The following is a 23,559-nucleotide window of genomic DNA, read 5'->3' as shown; positions in this document are numbered from 1 at the left end:
ACTACTAAACAGGCTTGAAGAAATAGGACTTCAAAACAAAACAATTGAATGGTTCAGGTCCTACCTAAACAATAGATTCTTTCAGGTACAGATAAAAAACACTATTTCAGACAAAATCCAGCTAAAAACCGGAGTCCCCCAGGGATCAGCACTTTCGACGACTCTATTTAACATTTACATGCTGCCCCTATGCCACCTCTTAGCCGGTCTAGGTATCATACATTACATATATGCGGACGACATCCAGCTAATTTTACCAGTAGACGAAACAATTGAAAAAATGTTGAACCTAGCAATGTTATACCTAGGCATAATTAAACAACTGCTGTGCCAAATGGAACTAGTAATTAACATTGAAAAAACGAATTCATACACCTTGAACGAAAAACAACTGAATTAATCCAGAATCCCATCAAACTCAGAAACAATCAGATAGTAGAACTAACCAAAAAAACTCGAAACCTAGGAGTAATAATTGACAATGAAATCAACCTCAAACAACACATATCATTGAAAGTCAGAGAGGGGTACACGAAACTAATGGTCCTTAGAAGGCTAAAACCACTACTAACCCAAGCGCACTTTCAAACTGTTCTTCAAGCACTTATTTTCGCTAGCACAGACTGTTGTAACACATTCTTCCTTGGATTACCACATTCAACACTAAGACCACTCCAAATCTTACAGAACTCTGCAGCCAGAATCCTAACTGGAAAAAGCAGAAGGGACCACATCACTCAAACTCTTGCCGAATTACACTGGCTGCCAATCGAACAAAGAGTACAATTTAAAACACTTTGCACAATCCACAAGTTAATTAATGAAGAAAATACTGATTGGTTAAACACTGCATTAAGACTACATGTTCCCCAAAGAAATCTCAGATCAGCAAATAAAGCCTTACTAACCATACCCTCTGTAAAGACAGCTAAACTAACACAAGTAAGGGAGAGAGTACTGTCATTAGCCGGCCCTGTATTATGGAACTCAATGCCACCCGAAATAAGACTAACGAGGGATCAAAAACTTTTCAAAAAAAGCTTAAAAACATGGCTTTTCAAAAAGGCCTTTCAAAGTGAGAATGGGAAATGGGTAGTACTAAGAAACAAGAAAATGACTTATACGCACAAGCAAAAGTCACCTGAGAACATATGTGTGTTTTTATTTTTATTTTATCACACTTAAATATTAAGTTAAAGAATTACAGTATACCACATCTACGGTTAGCCCATAAAGGGAATTTTAATACACTTTACATATAGCTTATAATATTGAATCATGTATCTGAACAACTGCGGCACCCTCTGGTTAAAGTACAATCCATCTCGAATTTATTTATGTGCCTATTTGTAAACCGTTGTGATGGTGTATCACTAAACGATGGTATAAAATTTTTTTAAAATAAATAAACATGTGAAAATATGAACCACTTGAGAAACAACCCTGCCAGCACCTATCTGAACGTGGTGGATATAGTAATGAGGGCATAAAAAGACTAAAATGGTCCATCTAGTCTGCCCAGCAAGCATCCCAAGGTAGTAACTGCTCCTTCAGAGATGGAGAGAGAGTTAGTGTCGCCATGGGATCCCTGTTTCCTGCTACACAGTAATTGGGCATTATTTCCTCTTAATGCGAAAAATAGTATGTTTGTCCTACCTGTCTGGAAAACCCTGGAGATGGTTCTATTCGAAACTTCGACTTAGTTGGAGTGTTTCACACTATCTCCTGATACAGGGAAACAGATTTTGTCCCGGGGTTTCTTTGTAAATTCAGATTGGGGTACTAAAGATATCCAGTGCATTTATTAGATGTTAAGGCTGAGATTCTTTCATTTCAAGAGCTTCAAAATACATACAAGCTGATAAGCATTTGTATGCTTACCTCCAAATTAAGCATTATATGCAATCACTGGACTTTCAAGACCTCACCCAAGAAAATCTGAAGAACTCTGAGATTTATGATTTGGAAGATGTGTTTAGACATGCTATTTCATGTTTTTATAAAATGCTCTTGAAAACAGAACCTCCTGTAACATATGATAACATAGTACGGGGGTGGATTCAGGAACTGGATATAACAGTTTGTTCAGACCATTATGCTAAACCTTTTGCTAGAATTTGCGCTCTCATATCTGTGGAACTTAGGGAAACTTTCACTCGTGCATATGCTATGAAAGTATCTCAATCTGTTAAGTGTCTAAAGTGATAAGCAGCAAAAGGTATATCGGAGCATCAATCCTGGTTGTGCCCGCAAATACAGATGTTATGATGCAAAGTGCAATGGTTTATTCAAGAGGCAACAAGGACTTTGATTCCACTGGAATCTCGGTTCTTTTTGTTCTATGAGTTACAGAGCTTCACTTTAATGTATGCATTTATAAAACAATGGGGGTGAAAAACACTTTTGTTGGCAAAAAAAAAAAGGTATTCTCCGACTGTTGCTGGCGGAGGTTCCTATGATCACTCAGTTGAAGATAGACATACATCATCTGTGTGTTTTGGAATCTCAAATTAAAAAGATTGATTTGACTACTAAGTGCACCTTTTTGAAAAAATGGGATATGCATTTACAGACTCTACCTCATAGAACCTGTAGCCTTTTCTTTAAATGTAGCTAGCTGAGTGAAGGTTTCACAAGCCAACTTAAGTAGGCTATCTGAAAAGTAAATTTGTGTTCTCCCAGGGTGTGATGTGAACTGAAGGGGAAAGGGTTGCTAAGGGCTTGGGTCAGTTTGGTAAGAAGTTGAAGCAGATACTGTTATGATTCCAGATTATTTATTATATTTCAATGTGCCTATTGTTAGTACGTGAGAATGAGCGGAGTACACCATCTTCATGTGCATTAATTGGTTATTCTTGTTCAATATGTTAAAATATAATAAAACAAATTTGAAATTAAACAGTGCTTATTGTATTCTGATTTAAGGTTCTCTTTCTCTAACATTACTGTTTTTTTTGTTTCAGATGGACAGAAGATACATTTGCTAGAAATGAATGCTTTTTTATTTCTGATAAATTTGGAGGTTTGATAAAACTGTTTTTTTCCAAAGAAAATCCACTGGCTCTTTCCTGAATTATCTTACAATGGCATTAACTTTTCAGTTGCAGAACAAAGTCTGTCTTTTCCCAGGATACAAGTGGAAAACTTTCTGTCCCACAGAAAGACATGCCTTTTCCCACTACACACCAAGGATGCACAGTAGCAGTTACCGGAGGCCTGGTGTACCTCTTGATAACACTCCACCTTGGAAAAAAATTAATTTTAACTTCAAGAAGGGAGTTGAAGAAGCTAAAAAACACTTTGGGTTGTTAAAGAAAGAGGTGGTGGATCAATTGACTGGACCAGAAGGCAGGCCCTTGAGAGAATACATGCTGGAACAGACTAAGGTGATCTGGGAGTTTCGGTGCCAGCAGGATTTGGACCAGTGGGTAGTGTCCTCGGACCAGGAAATTGGAGGAAGAAGTGAGGCCTATCTGAAATTAGGTAAAAATAACCAGACTGCTCTGCTGTATGGGACTCTTAACACTAGTGTCCCTCATGATGGGGAGACTAGATACAGTGGGTATTGTTCCATGAGATCCAAACTGCCACAGGTAGGTAACACCAAGAAAACAAAATTGTATTATATTGGGGTGCATCGCTCTACATTGAGATGGCCAACTTCTATTTAATAGCATGCTATCAAATAGAAGTTGGTTTACAGAGAAGAAAAGCATTTAAACTACCTTTGATTATCTTTAGAAACAGAGGCAAAAATTGGCTTACAGCATGGAGTCTTGGTCAGGTGGTTTATAAACATGAGCAGCACTTACCTGTAATGATTTAAACTTGTGCTACAAAGCCTTATTCCAGGCATATCCAATATTTGAGAAGATGATCAGACTTTAATACTGAGTTTTTGGAACAGTAATGATGAACTATCCTGAATCATTCTAAAACTAAATTGGAGTTCTTTATTTTCCAGTCAGCCTTTAATCGTCGTAAGCACCATGATTGGACCAACTTTAATTCACTTTATTTGCGTGTGCGTGGTGATGGTCGTCCCTGGATGGTGAACGTTGGTACAGAAATGTATTTTTCTCATCAGAAAGATGATTTGTACAACTATTTCTTGTTTACTCGAGGGGGCCCTTATTGGCAGGATGTTAAGGTAAGGCTTTTTTTTCCTTCAAGATCCGGGGATGTTTGTCCCACTGGACACACATGTTCCTTTTTGTTTCATTGCTGAGAATGCCCTGAAAGGTCACCAGACAGTCATAATGTACTCTAGTACTATTTGGTACATAACTATTTTATTTTTTGGTATTACATATTTCTTCAGCAAAGAAAAATAAACTCTTACTCATCTAAAGAGTAAAATAGAAACCACCATCATATAAATATAAAATGTTTAGCTAGAGGGATAGATATAGGTGCAACGTTTGTGTTAAAATGAGTGTTAGTACTCAAATATAACTGTGTGTGAATTTCTTTCAGTAGAAAAACTGTAATAATTTGGCCTTCCTGGTCATCTATTTAAGTAGACTTTGTTTTCAAGTGGGTAGAGGCAGCCGAGATTGTGACTTGCCAAGATCACATGGAATTCATGGTGGAAGGGATGCCTCCTCAATCGGAGTTCTGTTTTTTAATTACTAGCCCACTACTGCTATATGTACAGTATTAAACTATGCCGGATTCCTGTATTACAATGGTTCTGCTTCCATTACGGATTTTCATGGCAACCAACTGAGGTGGCAGGTTAGGGTGTTTTTAGCATGGTAATGTATCAGGCTTAAGTGGAAAATTACAGATATGACTAGGAGAATGATGAATCAGAGGAAGCTTGCAGGAAAAGCAAAGATTAAAACTTTGTTTCAAGAGAGGCAACCCAGAGTGGTGTTAGCTGCCATTAGGGCACTGGGTAAAGATTGTGTCTGGCGGTACATCCAGCATTGTGGGCAAAGCATAAGAGGAGGACAGAATGCCTTTTTTTTTTTTTTTTTTTTTTTTTTTAATTCATGACTGCATTATAACTTTTAGAGAAATCCCTTTGGAAACAAGTCACAATAATTTGCAGAGCACAGCCAAAAGTGGTGTGTCCTAAAATTGATGGGCCTTCACACCCCTGCATTTCTTCAAAGTACCTCTATTCTTTTGAAATCCCTTTCACTACAGAATACCTATTTCTGTGTCCAGCTGCCGGTGTTTGGGTTAGGGGTTAATATGCATCCCACTTTGAGTGTACCCTAATATAAAGGGGTTGGCTGCATTCTTTTCTTCGTTGCTTATAGTATATATTTGAGCAGTTAAGATTTTTCTGCAGTGACTGACTTTTTTTTTTTAAATTTCACTTTCACGATGTTAGCTAGTCTTTCTGCTTCAGTTTGCAGCTTTGCTACTATACTGTAGAAACAAATACAGAATCATATCACTGTTTGAATAAATTTCCTAGCATGTAGCACTGTTTGAATAAATTTCCTAGCATGTAGCAGATGGACTCAGGACCAATGGGTATAGTGTACTCCTGCTAGCAGTTGGATACTGATCAGATTTCAATCTGACGTCAGCCCCTAGTACATATATCCCTGCAGGAAGTGCAGCTCTTCAGTATTTTCCGTCTCCATAGCCGTTAGGGACTATCTGCACACTCTCAAGCGTTAGATCAAATTTAAAGAAGAAAATCCAAAATTGAAAGAAGAAAACCTACCTGAAGACGAGCCCCGCTCTCCTGCGGTGATACCCTCTGGTCCCTCCCCCAGTTGAGATTCCCGAGGTGATTTCCGTGGTCCCTCGGAGGTGAGCCTCGGTCCGGTGGCCGAATCGCGGCGAGGGCCTAGCCCCCGATCCTTCGGGCGCGGCTGAGAGGCAGCGGGTGCACCCTCGAGCGCGGCGGTGAAGGTATTTGCCCGCAGCCGGAGATCGCCCGGGACAAAACCGGGAAGCACCGAAGACAAGGTAAGGTAGAAATCTTTTACTTGAATCCAGTCTCCGAGGATCGAGGAGGAGCACAGGTCACCGACCGGGACCAGTGCCACCGGGTTTATCCGCCCTAGCAGGGCCAGGCCCCGGCTATTCCAAGAGTCTGCCCACTTGGAGACTCTCCGAGGGGGTCACCATATTGCCTGCGTGCTCGCCGTCGCCATCTTGGCCTATTCACCGCGCCGTTCGTCTCCGAGCGCACATCTCCAAGTCAGGCGCACAAAGCACTTGTGCGCATAGACTTATGCACTCATAAATCCTTACGCGCATAACTAGCACTCACAGAGCCGAGCGCATATCTACGGCACAGCCACGCGCACAACTTACATGCTCAATTTATGCACACCGGAGCGCATAAGATTTACGCGCCAACAACCATGGCACCCCCAGGAACAGAAATTAAAGCGCAAGGCCTCTGCCCAGCATGCCACATCAGAGCCGCACAAAGCGAGGAGGTGGACGCCCTGTGCACGCAGTGCGAGGAGGCCCTGGGAGATCCAGCTCAGGGCCAGTCCCACCCAGGGCCGAGTTGTAGCTCCTCAGGGGGCACCCCGGACCTAGCCAGGGGGCCCCCCCCCCAGACGGGGACCCCCCAAGGAACCAGCACTCCTCTGCTTTGATCCAGCGTCCATATCATGGGTGGAGTTCTTCAAGGGGATTCACGCCTTTGTTCAAATGCAAACTGAACCTCTGGCTGACCAGCCACATGCTCCACCGGAGGACCCACATACTCCAGGCCCTTCAAGACCTAGGCACAGGCTCCCATTACCCAGAAGCCCCACCTACGGGGACTCGGACATCTCTGAGGAGGAAGTCGAACCCCTAGAAGAAGGGGAGCTCCCCCTGGGGACAAAGCCTCACCGAACCATGAGAAGCTTCTTCACAAAGGACGAGCTCCCGGACCTGGTCAATCAATGTCTGACGGAGCTCGCTATCCCAGGCACTTCGGGGGAACCTAAACCGAACCCCCTGCTGGAGGGTCTTCGACAGACTTCTCGCCACTTCCCTCTGTTACAAGCAGCGCAACAGCTGATTGACCTGGAATGGAATGCTCCGGAGTCCGCATTCAAAGGGGGACGAGCCTTGGCAGCCCTGTACCCCCTGGACCCAGCAACCAAAGATCTTCTTGCATGCCCAAGAGTGGATGCCATGATCTGCGTGGTCTCTAAGCGCACCACTATCCCAGTGGAGGGAGGAGCTGCGCTCAAGGATGCACATGACCGACGTCTGGAGTCCATCCTCAAACAGTCATTTGACATTGCCGCTATGTCTCTACAAATTGCAGCCTGCTGCACCATGGTGACACGTGCCTGCTTATCACAAACCGGGAACAACACCCCAGGAGCAGACATGGAACCAGCAGTATCATTCCTAGCGGACGCTGCCTCCAACCTAGTGGGCACAGCGGCCAGAGGAGTGTCATCTGTGGTGGCTGCCAGGAGGCAACTCCTGGCTCTGAAGCTGGTCAGCTGATGCATCTTCCAAAAGGATCCCTCCTGTTCAGCCGCGAACTAGAGAAACTGGCCAACAAATGGGGCGAGTGCCCATTGCCACGACTACCGGAAGATAAGACGAAGAGAAACCAGGGTCCCTTCCCCAGGTCCTCCAGGGGCAGAAATTCACAGCGCTTCAATCCTTACAGGAGCAAGTATCAAGCGCCCCACCCTACGGGCAGGAACCAGTCCTTTCGGACCAAGCACAACAAGAGGGGAGCCAGCTCGGGTACGGGCCCCAGCCGCACCCCACAATGAGATTCAGCCGACCCATCCAAGGGAAGAAGCCATAGGGGGCAGACTAGCCCTATTTTACCGCAGATGGGTCGAAATAACCTCGGACAAGTGGGTCCTAGCCATCATTCGGGAGGGGTGCTACCTGGATTTCCTACGAACCCCTCCGGACAAGTTTGTGGAGTCCCCCTGCCACGACCCCTCCAAGAGGGCGGCAGTGGAAGCTACACTGTCCAGACTACTGGCCCTCGAGGCCATAACCCCAGTGCCTCCACAGGAATTAAATACTGGCCATTATTCCATTTATTTTATCATTCCCAAGAAAGTGGGAACATTCAGGCCCATCCTGGACCTCAAGTCAGTCAACCGCCACCTCAGGATCCCTCGCTTCTGCATGGAAACCCTACGATCCGTTATAAGGGCGATAGAACCAGGAGAGTTTCTCACATCCCTGGATCTTACGGAGGCCTACCTGCACATCCCCATTCATCAGGAACATCAGCGCTACCTACGCTTCAAAGTCCTGAACCGTCACTACCAGTTCCGGGCACTACCCTTCGGGTTAGCCACAGCACCCAGGACGTTCACCAAGGTAATAGTGGTGGTGGCGGCAACACTGTGGAAGGAAGGAATCCTCATTCACCCTTACCTGGATGATTGGCTGATCAGAGCAAAGTCACCGGAGGAAAGCCGCCAAGCAACCAGCAGAGACATAACTACTGGAAAGCCTAGGATGGGTAGTCAAAACAAACGAAAGTTCCCTACAGCCCTCACAGTCGCTGGAATACCTAGGAGTCCGATTCGACACCAAAGAGGACAAGGTCAGCCTGACCCCCACAAGGAGATCAAAATTGTGGAACCGGCTGTAAACCTTGCTGAACGATCCTCGTCCCACAGCATGGGATTACCTGCAAGTCCTCGGGCTGATGGCATCCACACTGGAAGTTGTGCCATGGGCGCGAGCCCACATGAGGCCCCTACAGCGCTCACTCCTATCACGGTGAAACCCACGGTCCCAGAACTACACCGTACGTCGTCTACTCCCGGGCAGAGTTCGGACCCAGCTATGGTGGTGGCTGCAGGCCAGCTACATAAGCCGGGGATCAAGACTATCCTCCCCAACCTGGACCCTACTCACCACAGATGCCAATCTACGAGGATGGGGAGCACACTGCGAGGAGCTAACTGCCCAAGAGCAGTGGAACGCAGAAGAGGCGGGATGGAACATCAACCGCTTAGAAGCACGGGCAGTCATACTAGCCTGCCTGCAGTTCGCTCACAGACTTCGAAACAAAGCGGTCAGAGTAATGTCGGACAACGCCATGACAGTGGCCTACATCAACCGGCAGGGGGGAACCAGAAGCCAACAGGTGTCCCTAGAAATAGACCCCCCTGATGGCGTGGGCGGAAGCAAACCTCCAGGAGATCTCCGCCGTCCACATCGCCGGGAAAGACAACATCATGGCAGACTTACTCAGCAGGGAAAGTCTAGACCCAGGAGAATGGAGGCTGTCGTCCACAGCCTTCAAGATGATAGTGGATCGGTGGGGGACAGCGGACATGGACCTTCTGGCAAGCAGATCCAACGCAGAAGTATCCAGATACTTCAGCCCCAGGCGGGAATCGCAGTCCCAAGGGATCGATGCCCTGGCCCCCGGGGACCCTACTATACGCCTTCCTGCCGTGGCCCCTACTGGGCGCAATCATTCACAAGATATACCTACACAAGGGACTAGTTCTTCTGGTGGCTCCGGACTGGCCAAGACGACCCTGGTACGCAGACATGAGAAGACTGCTGGCAGGGAACCCCCTACCCCTGCCCCCACACAGGGACCTGCTACAACAAGGTCCGATCTTCCACGAGGACCTAGCTCAATTCTCTTACGGTCTGGCCATTGAGAAGGCTCGCCTGAGAGAGAGCGGATACTCGGGGGCAGTAATCGACACTCTCCTCCGAGCACGCAAGTTCTCCACGTCGCTAACGTACATAAGGATCTGGAGAGTATTTGAAGCCTGGTGCGAAGACCACAACATCAAGCCACACTCATTTACAGTTCCCGTGATCCTGGAATTCTTACAGAACGGACTACAGAAGGGTCTGTCCCTCAACACCATCAAGGTACAGGTGGGCCGCATTGTCATGCTATGGCTCCAAGAGCGAGGGGACAGCATAGCTTCTCACCCGGACGTGTCACGCTTCCTGAGAGGAGTCAAACACATTCGCCCACCACTAAAGTGGCCGGTACCTCTGTGGAATCTCAATCTCGTTTTGGACTTCCTAGCGGGAACTGCCTTCAGACCCCTCAGAGGCCTGTCCTTCCGCCTGTTAACCTTTTAAAGACTGTGTTTTTGCTGGCGGTGTGTTCAGCCCGACGCATATCGGAACTACAAGCACTGTCCTGCCGTGAGCCATTCCTCAGACTCACCCCGGGGTCCATCCAACTATGCACGGTTCCGTCCTTCCTCCCCAAAGTGGTCTCTCACTTCCATCTTAACCAGACCATCTCACTACCAATGACAAATGGCTTGAAGAATTCGGAAGAAGTCTGTAGCCTACGCCACCTCAACATCGGCAGACTCCTATCCAGATACCTGGAAATGTCTGAACCCGTACGAAAAACGGACCACCTTTTCGTCCTTCACAGCAGAAAGAGACAAGGGGAAGCGGCCTCGCAGGCAACCATTACTCGCTGGATCAAGGAAGTCATCAAGGCGGCCTACGTAGAAGCTGGCAAGCCACCACCTCTGCAGGTCAAGGCCCATTCTACCAGAACCCAGGCAGTATCCTGGGCAGAAACGAGAATGCTGTCACCTGCCGAGATCTGCAGGGCGGCTACATGGTCCTCCATCCATACCTTCTCCAGATTCTACCGTCTGGACGTTCAGGCTCAGGAGGACACGGCATTTGCAAGGGCAATACTAAGTGGGTCATGGGCAGCCTCCCACCCGGTTCGGGAGTAGCTTTTATACATCCCATTGGTCCTGAGTCCATCTGCTACACGCTAGGAAATGGAGAAATTACTTACCTGATAATTTTGTTTTCCTTAGTGTAGACAGATGGACTCAGCATCCCACCCTTGGCTGCCGTCTTGCATGGTCTTTCAAATGATTCAAGGGTAAGCCATGTTTTCATTTACCTAGGGCATCCACCCTGCTGGGTGTCGATGCTTTCCGGTTGAGTACACTGGCGGTCTCCAGCTATAGTCAATCAACCAGTTCAAATGAATCAAGTTAATCAAGTTTTAACCTTTAACCAAGTTATGAAGTTATCCAAGTTAACCAATTTATTAAGTTAATCAATCGGTCAGTCACACAATGCTTTTCGAGGAGAATACTGAAGAGCTGCACTTCCTGCAGGGGTATATGTACTAGGGGCTGATGTCAGATTGAAATCTGACTCCGTCTCCAACTGCTAGCAGGAGTACACTATACCCATTGGTCCTGAGTCCATCTGTCTACACTAAGGAAAACTAAATTATCAGGTAAGTAATTTCTCCATTCTTGGGTATTTTCTGAACAGGGAATAAATTTATGTCCATTTTTTCCCTCCTAGTGGAGTAAGAGATAACAAAATTGCCACCATTGCTCCAACTTATTAAATCATTTTAATTAATCCTTACATTTTTGTTGTAAAAACAAATGACTTGTGTTTCAAAACACCTTTAAACAATTTTTGCTCATTATACCCTGTGCTCCTACCATGTGACAGGAGTTGACCAATGGCACTGGTAGCCCCTGTGACATAGTAGGTCAAAGGCTATTGGCGCCATTTTGATTACTGGCAGCCGACGGCCCGAGTGCAGGAGGTCGCTCCCGGACCCCCACTGGACCACCAGGGGCTTTTGGCAAGTCTTGGGGGACCCTCCTGACCCCCACAAGACTTGCCAAAAGTCGCGCAGGGGTCCAGGAGCGACCTCCTGCGCTCTGACCATCGGCTGCCAGTAATCAAAATGGCGCCGATAGCCTTTGCCCTCACTATGTCATAGGGGCAGACAGTCGGCCATCCATTGCTCCTACCATGTGACAGGGGCTGACCAATGGCACCGGTAGCCCCTGTGACATAGTAGGTCAAAGGCTATCGGCGCCATTTTGAAACCGGCAGCCGAGGGTGTGAATGCAGATGGCTCCCGGACCCCCTGCTGGACCACCAGGGAGTTTTGGGTAAGTCTTGGGGGTGTCAGGAGGGTGGGGTTGTAGTTAATTCTTATTCATCCCGGCTAAAATTAAATTAACATATAAATGTATCGGGGGGGGGGTCCCCCTTGCCGAATGCAATGTATCTGCCCCTCCGACAAATACGAATCCCGAATGCAATGTATGGCGTCCCTCTGCACATCCCTATTATGTATCAACAATTATTTATCATATTTTATAAATCCAACAGCGCTACAATTTTTTTCCACATTACAAGATCAGTGGGAAGCTTGGCTTTCATAGCTAGAGATCAAAATCACATGCCCAAAAGTTACATGGGCTGGAAGAGGATTTTTTTTTTTTTTTTTTGGCGTGTAAATTGGGACTCTATTTCTATAATATAGCACAGTACCGTATAAAACCAATACTAAAATGTCTCAGCATACAAATCATCTAGCCCAATTATGAGTGCATTGTATTATGTGAATGCTTTATTTTCTAAATATGAAACTGAGAGTTTAGTTTTCCTATTAGGATCTTTCCTGAGCAAACATCATGCACTTTTGTGTCTATTGCCCAGAGCATTGGCTCTGGGTCTGGAGCATCTTTTGCAACTTCCATGATTGCGTTTGTTTGTTTTAATTTTTTTTGATTGGTAATAGGATTTTGTTTTATTGATTTTTTTTTTTTATTGGGTATGTACTTAATATGCATAGGATAGGCAGGATAGAATTTTTTTTAAAATAAATGTCTGGGTTGTACATCAGTGGAAGCAGTGTGCATCCCTAGCTGCTGAGCATGTACTCAGCTAGCTGTGGCCTGGAAACTACATCCTTTAATTAAAAGGAATAACTCCTTTTAGCTGACCAATTAGGTACATGTGATCTGCTGAAGCCTGGCTGCCCATATCCCTTCTTGTGTCTTAAAAAATATATTTTTTTTACTGTAAATGGGATTCTTTGTAGACAGGATAAATTAGCCATGACATGTGGGTGACATCATCATCTGATGGTACTGAATTGGACCCATATCTTGAGCATATGCAGGAATTTCTGCGTGCACTGCCTTTTGAGCCCCTCAGTCCTTTGCAGAACTTAGCTTTAGCTTTGTAGTCCACTTTCCAGGGAAGGGGGCATATTGAGCATGTCTAATTCAGCGTGCTGTCTATAGCGAACCCCATTTACAGTAAGCAAGCTCTCTTTCTCCATCAACAAGCAGGGCTGAATTAACCATGACACGTAAGGAGTCTCAAGCTGAGGGTTGTCTAGCAAGACAAGAGGTAAATAAGCAACTTGGCTGTCCTGTGGAGAGTAGACTACAGGGTGACCGGGTTATGCAAAATTTTGCCCAGAGTTACTGGCACTTCTTGAGAGATTGTCCAGACAGTAGTGGGATATAAACGACAGTCAAGTTGCAGCTTTGCAGATGTCTTCAATGGAAGACAGCTTGTAGGTGTGCAGTTGAAGTGGCTATGGCACTTATTTGAAGTGTGCTCAACATTTCTGCTGTCAGTTTGAAGTAGGGGAGGTTCAGGTGGGATAGATGACTCTCCTTTTCCGATAGGCTGTGTCCGATCCAAGAGGGATTAGTAGGTGGACTGACAACTTGATGAGATAGGAGAATCACACCTGTCTAGGACATGCTGGTGTGATGAGGATGAGTTGTCTGGTCCTTGGGCATCTTTTGAACTAACTTTGCCACCAGCAGAAATGGCAGAAAAGCATACATCAGATCTGCATCCCAATGCATTAGAAAAGCATCTATAGTAGAGCTGAATTTACTTTGAAGAACATAGCAAAACTTTCAATTTCCTTTTCTTTCTGGTAGGCCAGTTATTATTTATTTATTTGCAATTCTTGTATACCGACATTCGTTCGGGGAACATCATATCGGTTTCCATATAACATAAGGTAGCCAACTGGGCTTTACAATGAACTGATAGGCGAACTGGGTATCAGGGAAGGTGGGGGGAAGAAAAAAGGGTACACTGTACAAATTAACAAGCGATATAGCATGGAAGGATATATACAAAGAGGGCATTATATACAGGTGAATTATTTATAGAAAGCATCTGGGGGGGGCGTTATGAGGGGGGGAGCGGTTGATTACTTGGTGGGCGAAGGGAGGATAGGGGAAGAAGGTGTGTGCTTAGGGGGCGGGGAGATAGTGTGGGGAGGGAGGAGAGGGGTTGGTGGGGGGGGTGGAAGAAGGGGGATGGTTGGGATGAGGGGGGGGGATTTTCCTTCTCGACAGCTGAAAATAGAGGACAAACCTCTTTTATGACCTCCCTATGGGCTATAAAAGGGGTGTGGTCACAGTCCAATTCTGTAGTACCTCTCTGCAGCAACTACAGGCATATGAAGAGGACATTAAATTCCCAGAGTTGGAGTGCTGCCCTGGCCTGCTTGAGTCCTTGTTGCTCCTGAGACAACAGCTGCTAGGGGTTGATTTTCCCAATGGGAGGATTCTCAGAGTGCCTGCTCTGCTGAAGCCACTGGAAGGTTATAGTAATCTTAGGGGGTCTATGGAATCTCCAGGGAATACTTCCTGGATCTATAGGAACCTGGTGGCCCTTAAATTGGGAGGGGGGAAACAAGGCCTTTCTCTGTCCCTACTCCTCCCCCTTTCTCTCTTTCTCTCTCTCTCTCTCTCTCTCTTTCTCTCTCTCTCTTTCTCTCTGTCTCTCGTGAAAGCAAAAAAAAGGGAGAAAGCCAGCAGGGGTTCCCTGGAGGTAGTGAGTAGTGGTTTTTCGGATTTTATTTTCTTGGGGAGGAAAATCAGTACTGGGGCTTGCTTTGTTTGCTGTTTGTGTGTGCAGCAAGTAAATGTTTTCACCTTTGGGGAGCGTAAGTTTAAACAAGACACAACTGTGGTGAGCTTTTTCTTTGCTGTTTGAGGCATTGCAGACATGCATAGAGGGAGAAAGTGCTCTGCAGGGCTAAGCAGGTCCCCAACATTCGGGCCGATACAGTAAAAATCGCGGGAGAGCGGGCATGCGCACAGGACACTCGAATATGCGTGCGGTACAGTAAATTAATTTATTTAAATTAGGGTCTGCGGCAAAAAGAGGCGCTAGGGACACTAGCACGTCCCTAGCACCTCTTTCTGGACAGGAGCAGCGGCTGTCAGCGGGTTTGACAGCCGACGCTCAATTTTGCCAGCGTCTGTTTTCAAGCCTGCTGACAGCCACGGGTTCGGAAACCTGACGCCGGCAAAATTGAGTGTCCGGTTTTCAAGCCACGGGCCCATTTTAAATTTTTTTTTTTTTTTTACTTTTTTTAACTTTTGGGGCCTCTGACTTAAGTGCCATGATATTAAGTCGGAGGGTGCACAGAAAAGCAGGCGCTAATTTCTTAAAGAAAAATGTGCAGCTTGGCTACACATTTTACTTACTGTATCACGTGGGAATACCTAATAGGGCCATCAACATGCATTTGCATGTTCCAAGCGCTATTAGGTTCGGGGGGGGGGGGGGGGTTGGATGCGCGTTTTCGACGCGCTATTACCCCTTACTGAATAAGGGGTAAAGCTAGTGCGTCAAACGAGCGTCCAGTCGGAGCGCACTGTACTGTATCGGCATGATTGTGGGCTGCTTCTGGCCGGTCTGTGAAGGAGACCTGACCAGGGAGCCTGGGGAGGGAAGACAGTAGTTAAGACGCTCAAGCTAGGGAAGAGCAATCAATCAGTGATTGTACCAGGACAATTACCGCAGGGGCTAAACAGCCCTGGCCCATCAGGGAAATTAATCCTCATCCTCCTTCTACAGGCATGTTAGGGGCATCCCCAGTATGGGATATGGGAGAGGCTTGCCCCTCTCAAAGGCCTAGGGGAGCCATAAGGATCTCTGGCATGAAATCTTTGCTCCCTTGGCAATGCACAAAGCATATCTAGCCATGCAGGGTCCTATACTTGCCAGTACTTGTGATGCCCTAAGCCTAAGGGATGACATGTGCCTCCTAAGGGTAGCAGTCAAGAGGCCACTGAAAAGCCCAGAGCCCTCTTCTAGGGAGCATTCAAGCTCCAGTGCTTCTAGGAGAAGTGTCAGTCTGGGGGAGATTTATCCCATAACTCCTCAGAGGATCCTTTGGCGGGGTGGTTTTTGTCGGATGAAGATGATGCCACCAAGGTATGTGTACTCTGGAAAGAGGAGCTGGCAGCCCTCATTTCCAGTGAAGTAGCCGCCCTAGGGATATCAGTTACTCCTGTAGATGACCCAGTCAAAGACCATCCTATCCTCCAGGGAATTAGGAAGCCACCAAAGGCATTCCCCTTTAGGTTTATGGTCCTTATCATATGGGATACCCCAGAAGTTGGGCTAAAAGGGGAAATTTCTAAGTAAAATCTATCCACTGCTGCTGGGGGAGAGGAATGGCCTCCTCAATCTCTTCAGTCAATACTTTGGTCTCAGCAGTTTACACGCATGAGCACCATTCTGGTAGAAGGGATTTCAGTACTGAAAGACCCTCAAGAAAGGAAAATAGGCAATCCTCAAACAGGCCTTTACAACAAATGCAATGGTGCTGCAAGCCTCCATTTGCAGAGGCTTTTACATGGTCTGAGCTGCACAGCTTGGTTTTAATAGCTCCCAGACAGCCCAGAGTCATTCTGTCTAGAATCAGTCTTAGCATTACTGGCTGACGCTGTTAAGACTGCTCTCCAGGATTTAGGGGTTATGGCCATGCAATTGGGCAGCAGATTTGGCATCCAACTCTCACCTGTGTAAATTGCCTTTCAAAGGCAATTCTCTTCGGAGATGATCTAGAAAAGCTACTGAAGGATCTGGAGGACTCAAAACCCCAGAGGCTTCCTGAACATAAAAACCATGCAGGATTACACAGTCTCAAATTTCAGTGCTTCTGAGACTGCTACAGAGGTAAGCCCAAGACATACAAAGCAGGAGCTAGCCCTTTAGTGGGGCAAGGAGAACGAAGGTAGAGTCAGCCCAATGATTCTCAGCTGTTTACCTTAGTAGGGGGATGCCTGCTGAGGCACTACTGAGAGTGGATCTGAATCTCCTCAGATCGATGCATCTTGGACATCGTTCGAAGGGACTATGTTCTTGAATTAAAAAAACAAAAACAGTCCCAGGGGCCTTTTATGGTCTCCTCTCTCAAAAGAAAAATAGTCAAAGAACCACTAACAAAATTACAGAACCTACAAGCAATTTATATATATATATATATATATATATATATATATGGTCTCCTCTCAAAAGAAAAATAGTCAAAGAACCACTAACAAAATTACAGAACCTACAAGCAATATATATATATATATATATATATATATATATATATATATATATATAAATTGCTTGTAGGTTCTGTAATTTTGTTAGTGGTTCTTTGACTATATATATATATATATATATATATATAGTCAGTCTGGGGGAGATTTATCCCATAACTCCTCAGAGGATCCTTTGGCGGGGTGGTTTTTGTCGGATGAAGATGATGCCACCAAGGTATGTGTACTCTGGAAAGAGGAGCTGGCAGCCCTCATTTCCAGTGAAGTAGCCGCCCTAGGGATATCAGTTACTCCTGTAGATGACCCAGTCAAAGACCATCCTATCCTCCAGGGAATTAGGAAGCCACCAAAGGCATTCCCCTTTAGGTTTATGGTCCTTATCATATGGGATACCCCAGAAGTTGGGCTAAAAGGGGAAATTTCTAAGTAAAATCTATCCACTGCTGCCATTATATATATATAATGGTTCGGGGAAGAAAACCCCCCAGATCTTTCCACCCAGTGTTTGACCTAAAAGGGTCAACAGCTACCTACACATCCCCCACTTCCAGAGGGAAACGCTGCAATTGGTGACAGCATCAGAAAGGCCAGGAGAATACTTAGCACCCCTGGACCTAATGGAAGCTTACTTCCATATTCCCATCTGGCAGCCCCGTCAGAACCTATTGAGGTTCTATGTATTGAGAGAGCATTTTCTGGTTTAAGTGCTGTTTATGGTGTGGCAACAGCCCCCAGGTTGTTGTCCAAGGTTTTGGTGGTGGTAGCAGCAGCCCTATATATGCAGGGCATTATAGTACACACATATCTAAATGACTGGCTTATAAGAAGTCAATCAATTCAGGAGAATAGTCAGACCTCTTAAACAGTACTCCACCACTTTCAGCATTTATGTTGGGAAGTGAATTTCTCAAAGAGCAGTTTAGAACTGTCACACACTGTAATTCCTAGGAGCCCACTTTTGATACAAAGCAAGAGTGGGTGTTTTTGACAGCCCAAGTGCACAAATTAATAGATGAATTGCTAGTGTGTTAGGCTCAGGAGGCGCCCAGAGTATGGTACTATCTCCACCTTCTAGGGCTTATGGCATCAATGCAGGCTGTGCAGTCACGCTGGCTGACCATCTCTCAGAAGAAACAGCACCACCTTTGGGTCCCCCTCAAGGGTAAAGAACAGCCTGAACTGATGGGCTCAACCCTCCTAGAAGCTTCTACTGGGTAGTATTTACCACAGATACCAGCCTAAAGGGATAGGATGCACATTGCCAAGGCCAGTTAGTCCAGGGCACTGGTCAAGAGAGGAGGAGCTATCTTATTCAATAAACAGATTGGAAACAAGCCATCAAGCTGGCTCTGCAACATTTTTTTGCCATTAAGGAGGAAATCAATTAGGGTTTTTTCAGACAATGCCATGGTGTGGTGGCCTAAGAACATAAGAGATGCCATACTGAGTCAGACCAAGGGTCCATCAAGCCCAGTATCCTGTCTCCAACAGTGGCTAGTCCAAGTCACAACTACCTGGCAAGTACCCAAACATTAAATAGATCTCATGCTACTAATGCTGACAACAAGCAGTGTCTATTCTCTATTGATTGGTCGTTTGTGGACTTCTCCTCCAGGAACCTATCCAAACCTTTTTTAAACCCAGCAACACTTACTGCCTTAACCACATCCTCTAGCAACGAATTCCAGAGCTTAATTTGTGTACTGAGTGAAAAATAACTTTCTCCAATTAGTTTTAAATGTGCTACTTGCTATCTTCATGGTATGCCCCCCTAGTCCTTGTTTAATTAGCAATGGATAACATCTTATAAATAACTCTTGGACCGATTATATATGTCGTTCTAGTGGAGAAAAGTATTTAACTAACTGCTCTGGTGTTATTTATTTTATTTATTTTTATTTATTTATTTAAAATTTTTATATACCGGCATTCATGTTGCAAACACATCATGCCGGTTTACATATAACAGGGGTGTACAGTGAACAATTCAATAACCTATTTGTGTAGAAGGAAGCAGTTACAAATAACAAGGTAATAGAACTGGGAGGAGAGAAGAAAAGGGAGAGAATAACATTAGGTATAGGTATTTACATTAGTAATAACATTTTTACATGTGGAAGTGGTAGAATCTGGCTGAATAGAATTAGTCGGTGTCCGGGAAAGCTTTTTTAAAAAAAAATTATTATGATGGTCCTTATCAATTAAGCCTTCTGCCTTTTTCAATATCAAAATTTGAGTGGTTGAGTGTTCTTTTTGGCCTTCAAAGAGTAACATCCCCGCCTGTGATGGTCTAAGTCACTAGCCAGTTTTCCAAGTATTAGAAGAGACATATATCCCTCTGTGATGAAGATATGCTGCTGCTACTGCCAAGCATTTTGTGACGACGTGGGGCCACTGAAAGTCAGGACCTCATATTTGGTAGTATGTTCCCTCTTCTGTAAATCTGAGATTTCTAGTGGGCTGGATGGATGTGAATATATGTATCTTTCAGATCCAGAAAAAAATCAGTTTCCACTCAGCTTAACACTCTGACAATGACAGCTCCATTAGTAGCCTATTGTGTTGAGAATTATAGCAGATGGTGTGTTTCCTTCAGATCCAGAGCATACATCCAGTCTTCCACCAGGTAGAATGGTATGGAGGTCATTAATTTTGAACTTCTCCCGTAATAGCCCTCTGTTAGGTGTTCACAAATCCAGGATTAGTCTTAATCCCCTGACATCTTGTGAATAAGAAAATAGAAATAGAAACCCTTGCCACATTTTTTAGGAGGGACAGGTTCTGTGGACCTTTGCCTGAGAAGAGACTCTACCTTGAGATGAAGTAGAGCTGAATGAGACCAATCCAGATTGAAGGCCAAACATTGGTGCAGTGTTGGAAGATGGGAGAAATGCAAACAGGAACCAGACTCTTCAATTCCAGAGTCCAAATGATCATTGAGGCTCTTATTCCATTCCTAGAGGAATAACTGGATGCTTCCTCCCTTTCCCCGCCACTGGGAAAAGTCAAGGCCTGAGATTTGAACATCAAAAACTAGATTCTAGTTTAGATTGAGACTACTCTGGTGCCTTAGGTTGATGCCTCTCTCATGTGTGCATCCTCTAACCAGACGCTGCTTTTGGGGCAGAATAGGTGGGGTGTGATATCATTGAAATTGACAGAAGGTGTGTCTCTGAAAAATGGCCCACTTAACAAGGAGTAAGAACACCTAGAGACAGAAGGTTGGTGCTTTACCGAAAGGGACTAGATAACCACAAGTTGTTGGTTTTTTTTTTTTAATCTGGGTACAGATTCTCTTTGTCCCCAAAGAGAGCATGGGACATTGGCCAACTTGTCATGGAAATCTTCCTGCAGACGCTTGCTGTTAACCAGGCCATTCGATGTGCCCCAATGGCTACTGCAGAAAATTTGTTGGCCATGACAAAAGATTGGTATACTGACCAGATGAAGTGTGTCTTGCACTCTACTGTGTCCAAGAGACCCTGACAATAACCTTTGTCTGTTCTGGGACTTCACAGAGGGCTCTAACTTTTTGATGCAGTCATACAAGTATTGCATTATATAAAATTGATGTGCCACGATGCAGCTGTTCATCAAATTCTGGAAGACGCTCTTTCCTAAGTTGTCCAGCACCTGGGGTCTTAACCTGGGGAATGTTGAAAACATTTCGAGTTTTCTTAGCCTGCTTTAGAGTAGACTTCACCACCACTGACTGGTGGAGTAGCTGGACCTCACTGAAACTAGGAGCCTGTTATATAGTCTATATTTGAGATCCAGTTTCATGGCTGCTGGCGTACAGGAGACTGGATAGTCCCACTTTCTCATTTGTAGGTATTAAAGAATCTGATGTACAGGGATGACAGACAATTTATTTATTTTTTATTTATTTATTTATTTAAAAACTCTTCTATGCCGTCGTTAAGTTGGAGAACCATCACAACTGTTTACATATAGGCACGATAATTATGAGTGGTATAGCTTACAACTTGAACATGTGCCATCATAGTACGGTAACAATAAAGTGCAATAAGCTATAAGTTTAAGTAAACTAATCAGTTTTGTATGACAATTTATCAACGGTACAAAATTAACATTACTGTTAATTTTGAAAGGGGTTTTCATGATCTAAAGCAAGCTGTGTGGGTCCTTATGCCTCCGGATGTAGATTTTGATTGCCTTCCCCAACTTGTGTAAAAGAGGTCTTCTGATGGGTAAAAATGTTCCAGCAAATCAGGTAGGGGGATTCCCACTAATCTTTTATCTCTCTCATTGAAATTGAATGGTGGAAGGATGCCAACCTATAACCCTGATGGAGGTAATAGTGATCAAGGTGGAGACCTTGGATGTCTTGGGGAAGGTCTGAGTTGACCAGCACCATTCTGAGGACGAAGGTGGGGGGGGGGCATGGACTCAGAGGGAAATTGTTTGCCTGATTGAGGAGCTTATAAGGAAACATGCACATGTTCAGTAGTAAAACTTCTGAGTTGAGAGAGAGGTCCACTTGGTGCCATTGGATGATGACACCCTCATGTCATGGCTAATTCAGCCCTGCTCGTTGATGGAGAATTTCTCCAACTAAGTTAATCTGACTGTAGAACATTTAAAAAAAATAATTTATACATTTATTTCCAGATTCCCTTCTCAAAGTTCTTTCTGTCCAGTCGGGGGCGAATCCAAGATAGCCAATTTCCAGTTTGGCTAGATAAGGTGAGTCTCTCTCCTATGCGTTTAGATTAACTGAATAGATAGCTCCAGAAGAATGGATAGTGAGAACTGTTCCTTGAATTTGCATTAATGTTCCTTCCCCCCCACCCCCCCAATTGGTGTCTGTGGAGAAAATTAGTTACTTTATTGCTTTAAACATTTTGAGTAATTCATGTGTTCTGCTTGTAGGTTAATACGATTGGGTTCACATTAGGGGATAAAGCAGATGGCCCATTCCAGCTGGAGATCGATTTTATTGGAGTGTACAATGATAGAACACACACAGAAGAATTTGCATATGAGCAATACCGAAAGAACCCATAATGTTGAACTGGTTTCTCTCTTCAGTAGTACAAGGTTTATGGTTTATACTCTGACTACAGCATTTAGTTTGTGTGGCTATAGCTAATATTTATGCCAGGTAAATCTTGTATACTTTACAATAAAGCATAGCATAACCACATTCTATAATGCAACCAACAATATGTCGCTGGTCATAGTTCTGTGTTCCCTTTTATGGCTTAATAGGAAATAAACCCTACCCAAGCATCAATCCTATGTTCTAAAATAAAATCTTCAAAAAATACATGATATATTTCTTTTTGACTGATAATGCTTTGACACATTTTCCATTATGGGCATTTGCGCCAAATGATAATTGTGTAGTGTTATGGATGGTATTCCCCATGAGGATCTGCTGTTTCATTGTCTGGACTTCATCCTTTTAGAATAGAGGATGGTGACTGAACCACCACCAGGTTCTTTATGTATTTTTCTAGTAGCTCTGAATGGTCACCTTCCACAAGATGGCTTCCTACCCTTGCTGGATTGCATCTATGGAAAAGATGTGGTTACCTGTTGTTCTCTGTGGACAACATAGTAAGCAGCCATACATAATTGGAAGTTATCTGATGTATACCTACAAAGCTATAACTGTGGGGAAAATCTAGACTTGTCATGGGCATGTTTGGAACTTCTGTCTAGCTAATCACATAGCTTAGAAAACCAGCTCTAAAGGGAGTAGGGAAAGAATCATGGCTGATTCATTTGTTATAGGTGAGCAAATTTTGTTTTTGCTGTAGCCAAAAAGGATAAATCAGCCACAGTAGTTAAGGGTTGCCTTCCAACATAAAAAGGAATAACAATAATAAACTACTAATCAATGATGAACATGTTAAGAGAGACAAATTATTATTATTAACCCAAAAAAATACAAATAGGCCAAAGGACAATGGGATTGAATTCTATACCTCAGAGGCCTTGGAGGATAGACTAGCCAAACTTGCTATCATATTGGGAGTCTATCCATCAAAACAATTGGAAGTGATTGTGTAGGCAGAGGTCTATGTCATGTCTTTGCAAATCTTCTCACTAGAGGCTGCTGTTAAGCCACTGTTGCAGTCATGGTTCGAATAGTGAACTTTGACATGCCCTTCTACAGTCAGGCCTGCTTGGGCATTAACTAAGATGTTGACTCTTCAGGGAGGCAGGTGGGTATTGAGCATTGCTAATTCATCCTGCTGTCTACAGCAAACCTAGTTTATAATAAGCAAACTTGTTTTCTCCAATGACAAGCAGGGTGAATTAACTGACACACATGGAGTCCCAAATTGAGTACTTGCTGAATAAGCAACCTGAATCTCTATGGAGAGTGAACTGCTGGCTGAACAGGATGCACAAAACCTGCTTGATCAAAGCTATTGTCACTTCTTGAGATTGTCTAAACCAATGTTTCCCAATCCGCTCCTGCTGGCACACCTAAGCAGTCAGCTTTTCAGGATATCCATAA

General features: G+C 44.6%; 1 protein-coding gene across 1 annotated transcript in view; it reads left to right on the top strand.

Moving 5' to 3' along the window:
* NDUFAF1 (NADH:ubiquinone oxidoreductase complex assembly factor 1) overlaps positions 1–22,358 on the top strand; it is a 37,066-nt gene extending 14,708 nt beyond the window's left edge. The window contains exons 2-5 of the mRNA XM_029598615.1: positions 2,964–3,593; positions 3,965–4,150; positions 21,699–21,773; positions 21,960–22,358. Coding sequence (XP_029454475.1) covers positions 3,084–3,593; positions 3,965–4,150; positions 21,699–21,773; positions 21,960–22,094 — 906 coding nt within the window. The 5' untranslated portion in view covers positions 2,964–3,083 and the 3' untranslated portion in view covers positions 22,095–22,358. The remainder of the gene's footprint in view (positions 1–2,963; positions 3,594–3,964; positions 4,151–21,698; positions 21,774–21,959) is intronic.
* Positions 22,359–23,559: the final 1,201 nt, after the last annotated feature.

This window comes from Rhinatrema bivittatum, chromosome 4 (genome assembly GCF_901001135.1).
Source record: "Rhinatrema bivittatum chromosome 4, aRhiBiv1.1, whole genome shotgun sequence".
NCBI lineage: Eukaryota > Metazoa > Chordata > Amphibia > Gymnophiona > Rhinatrematidae > Rhinatrema > Rhinatrema bivittatum.
The sequence above is the reverse complement of the archived record's forward strand: the minus strand, read 5'-3'. Positions and strand labels throughout refer to the sequence as shown.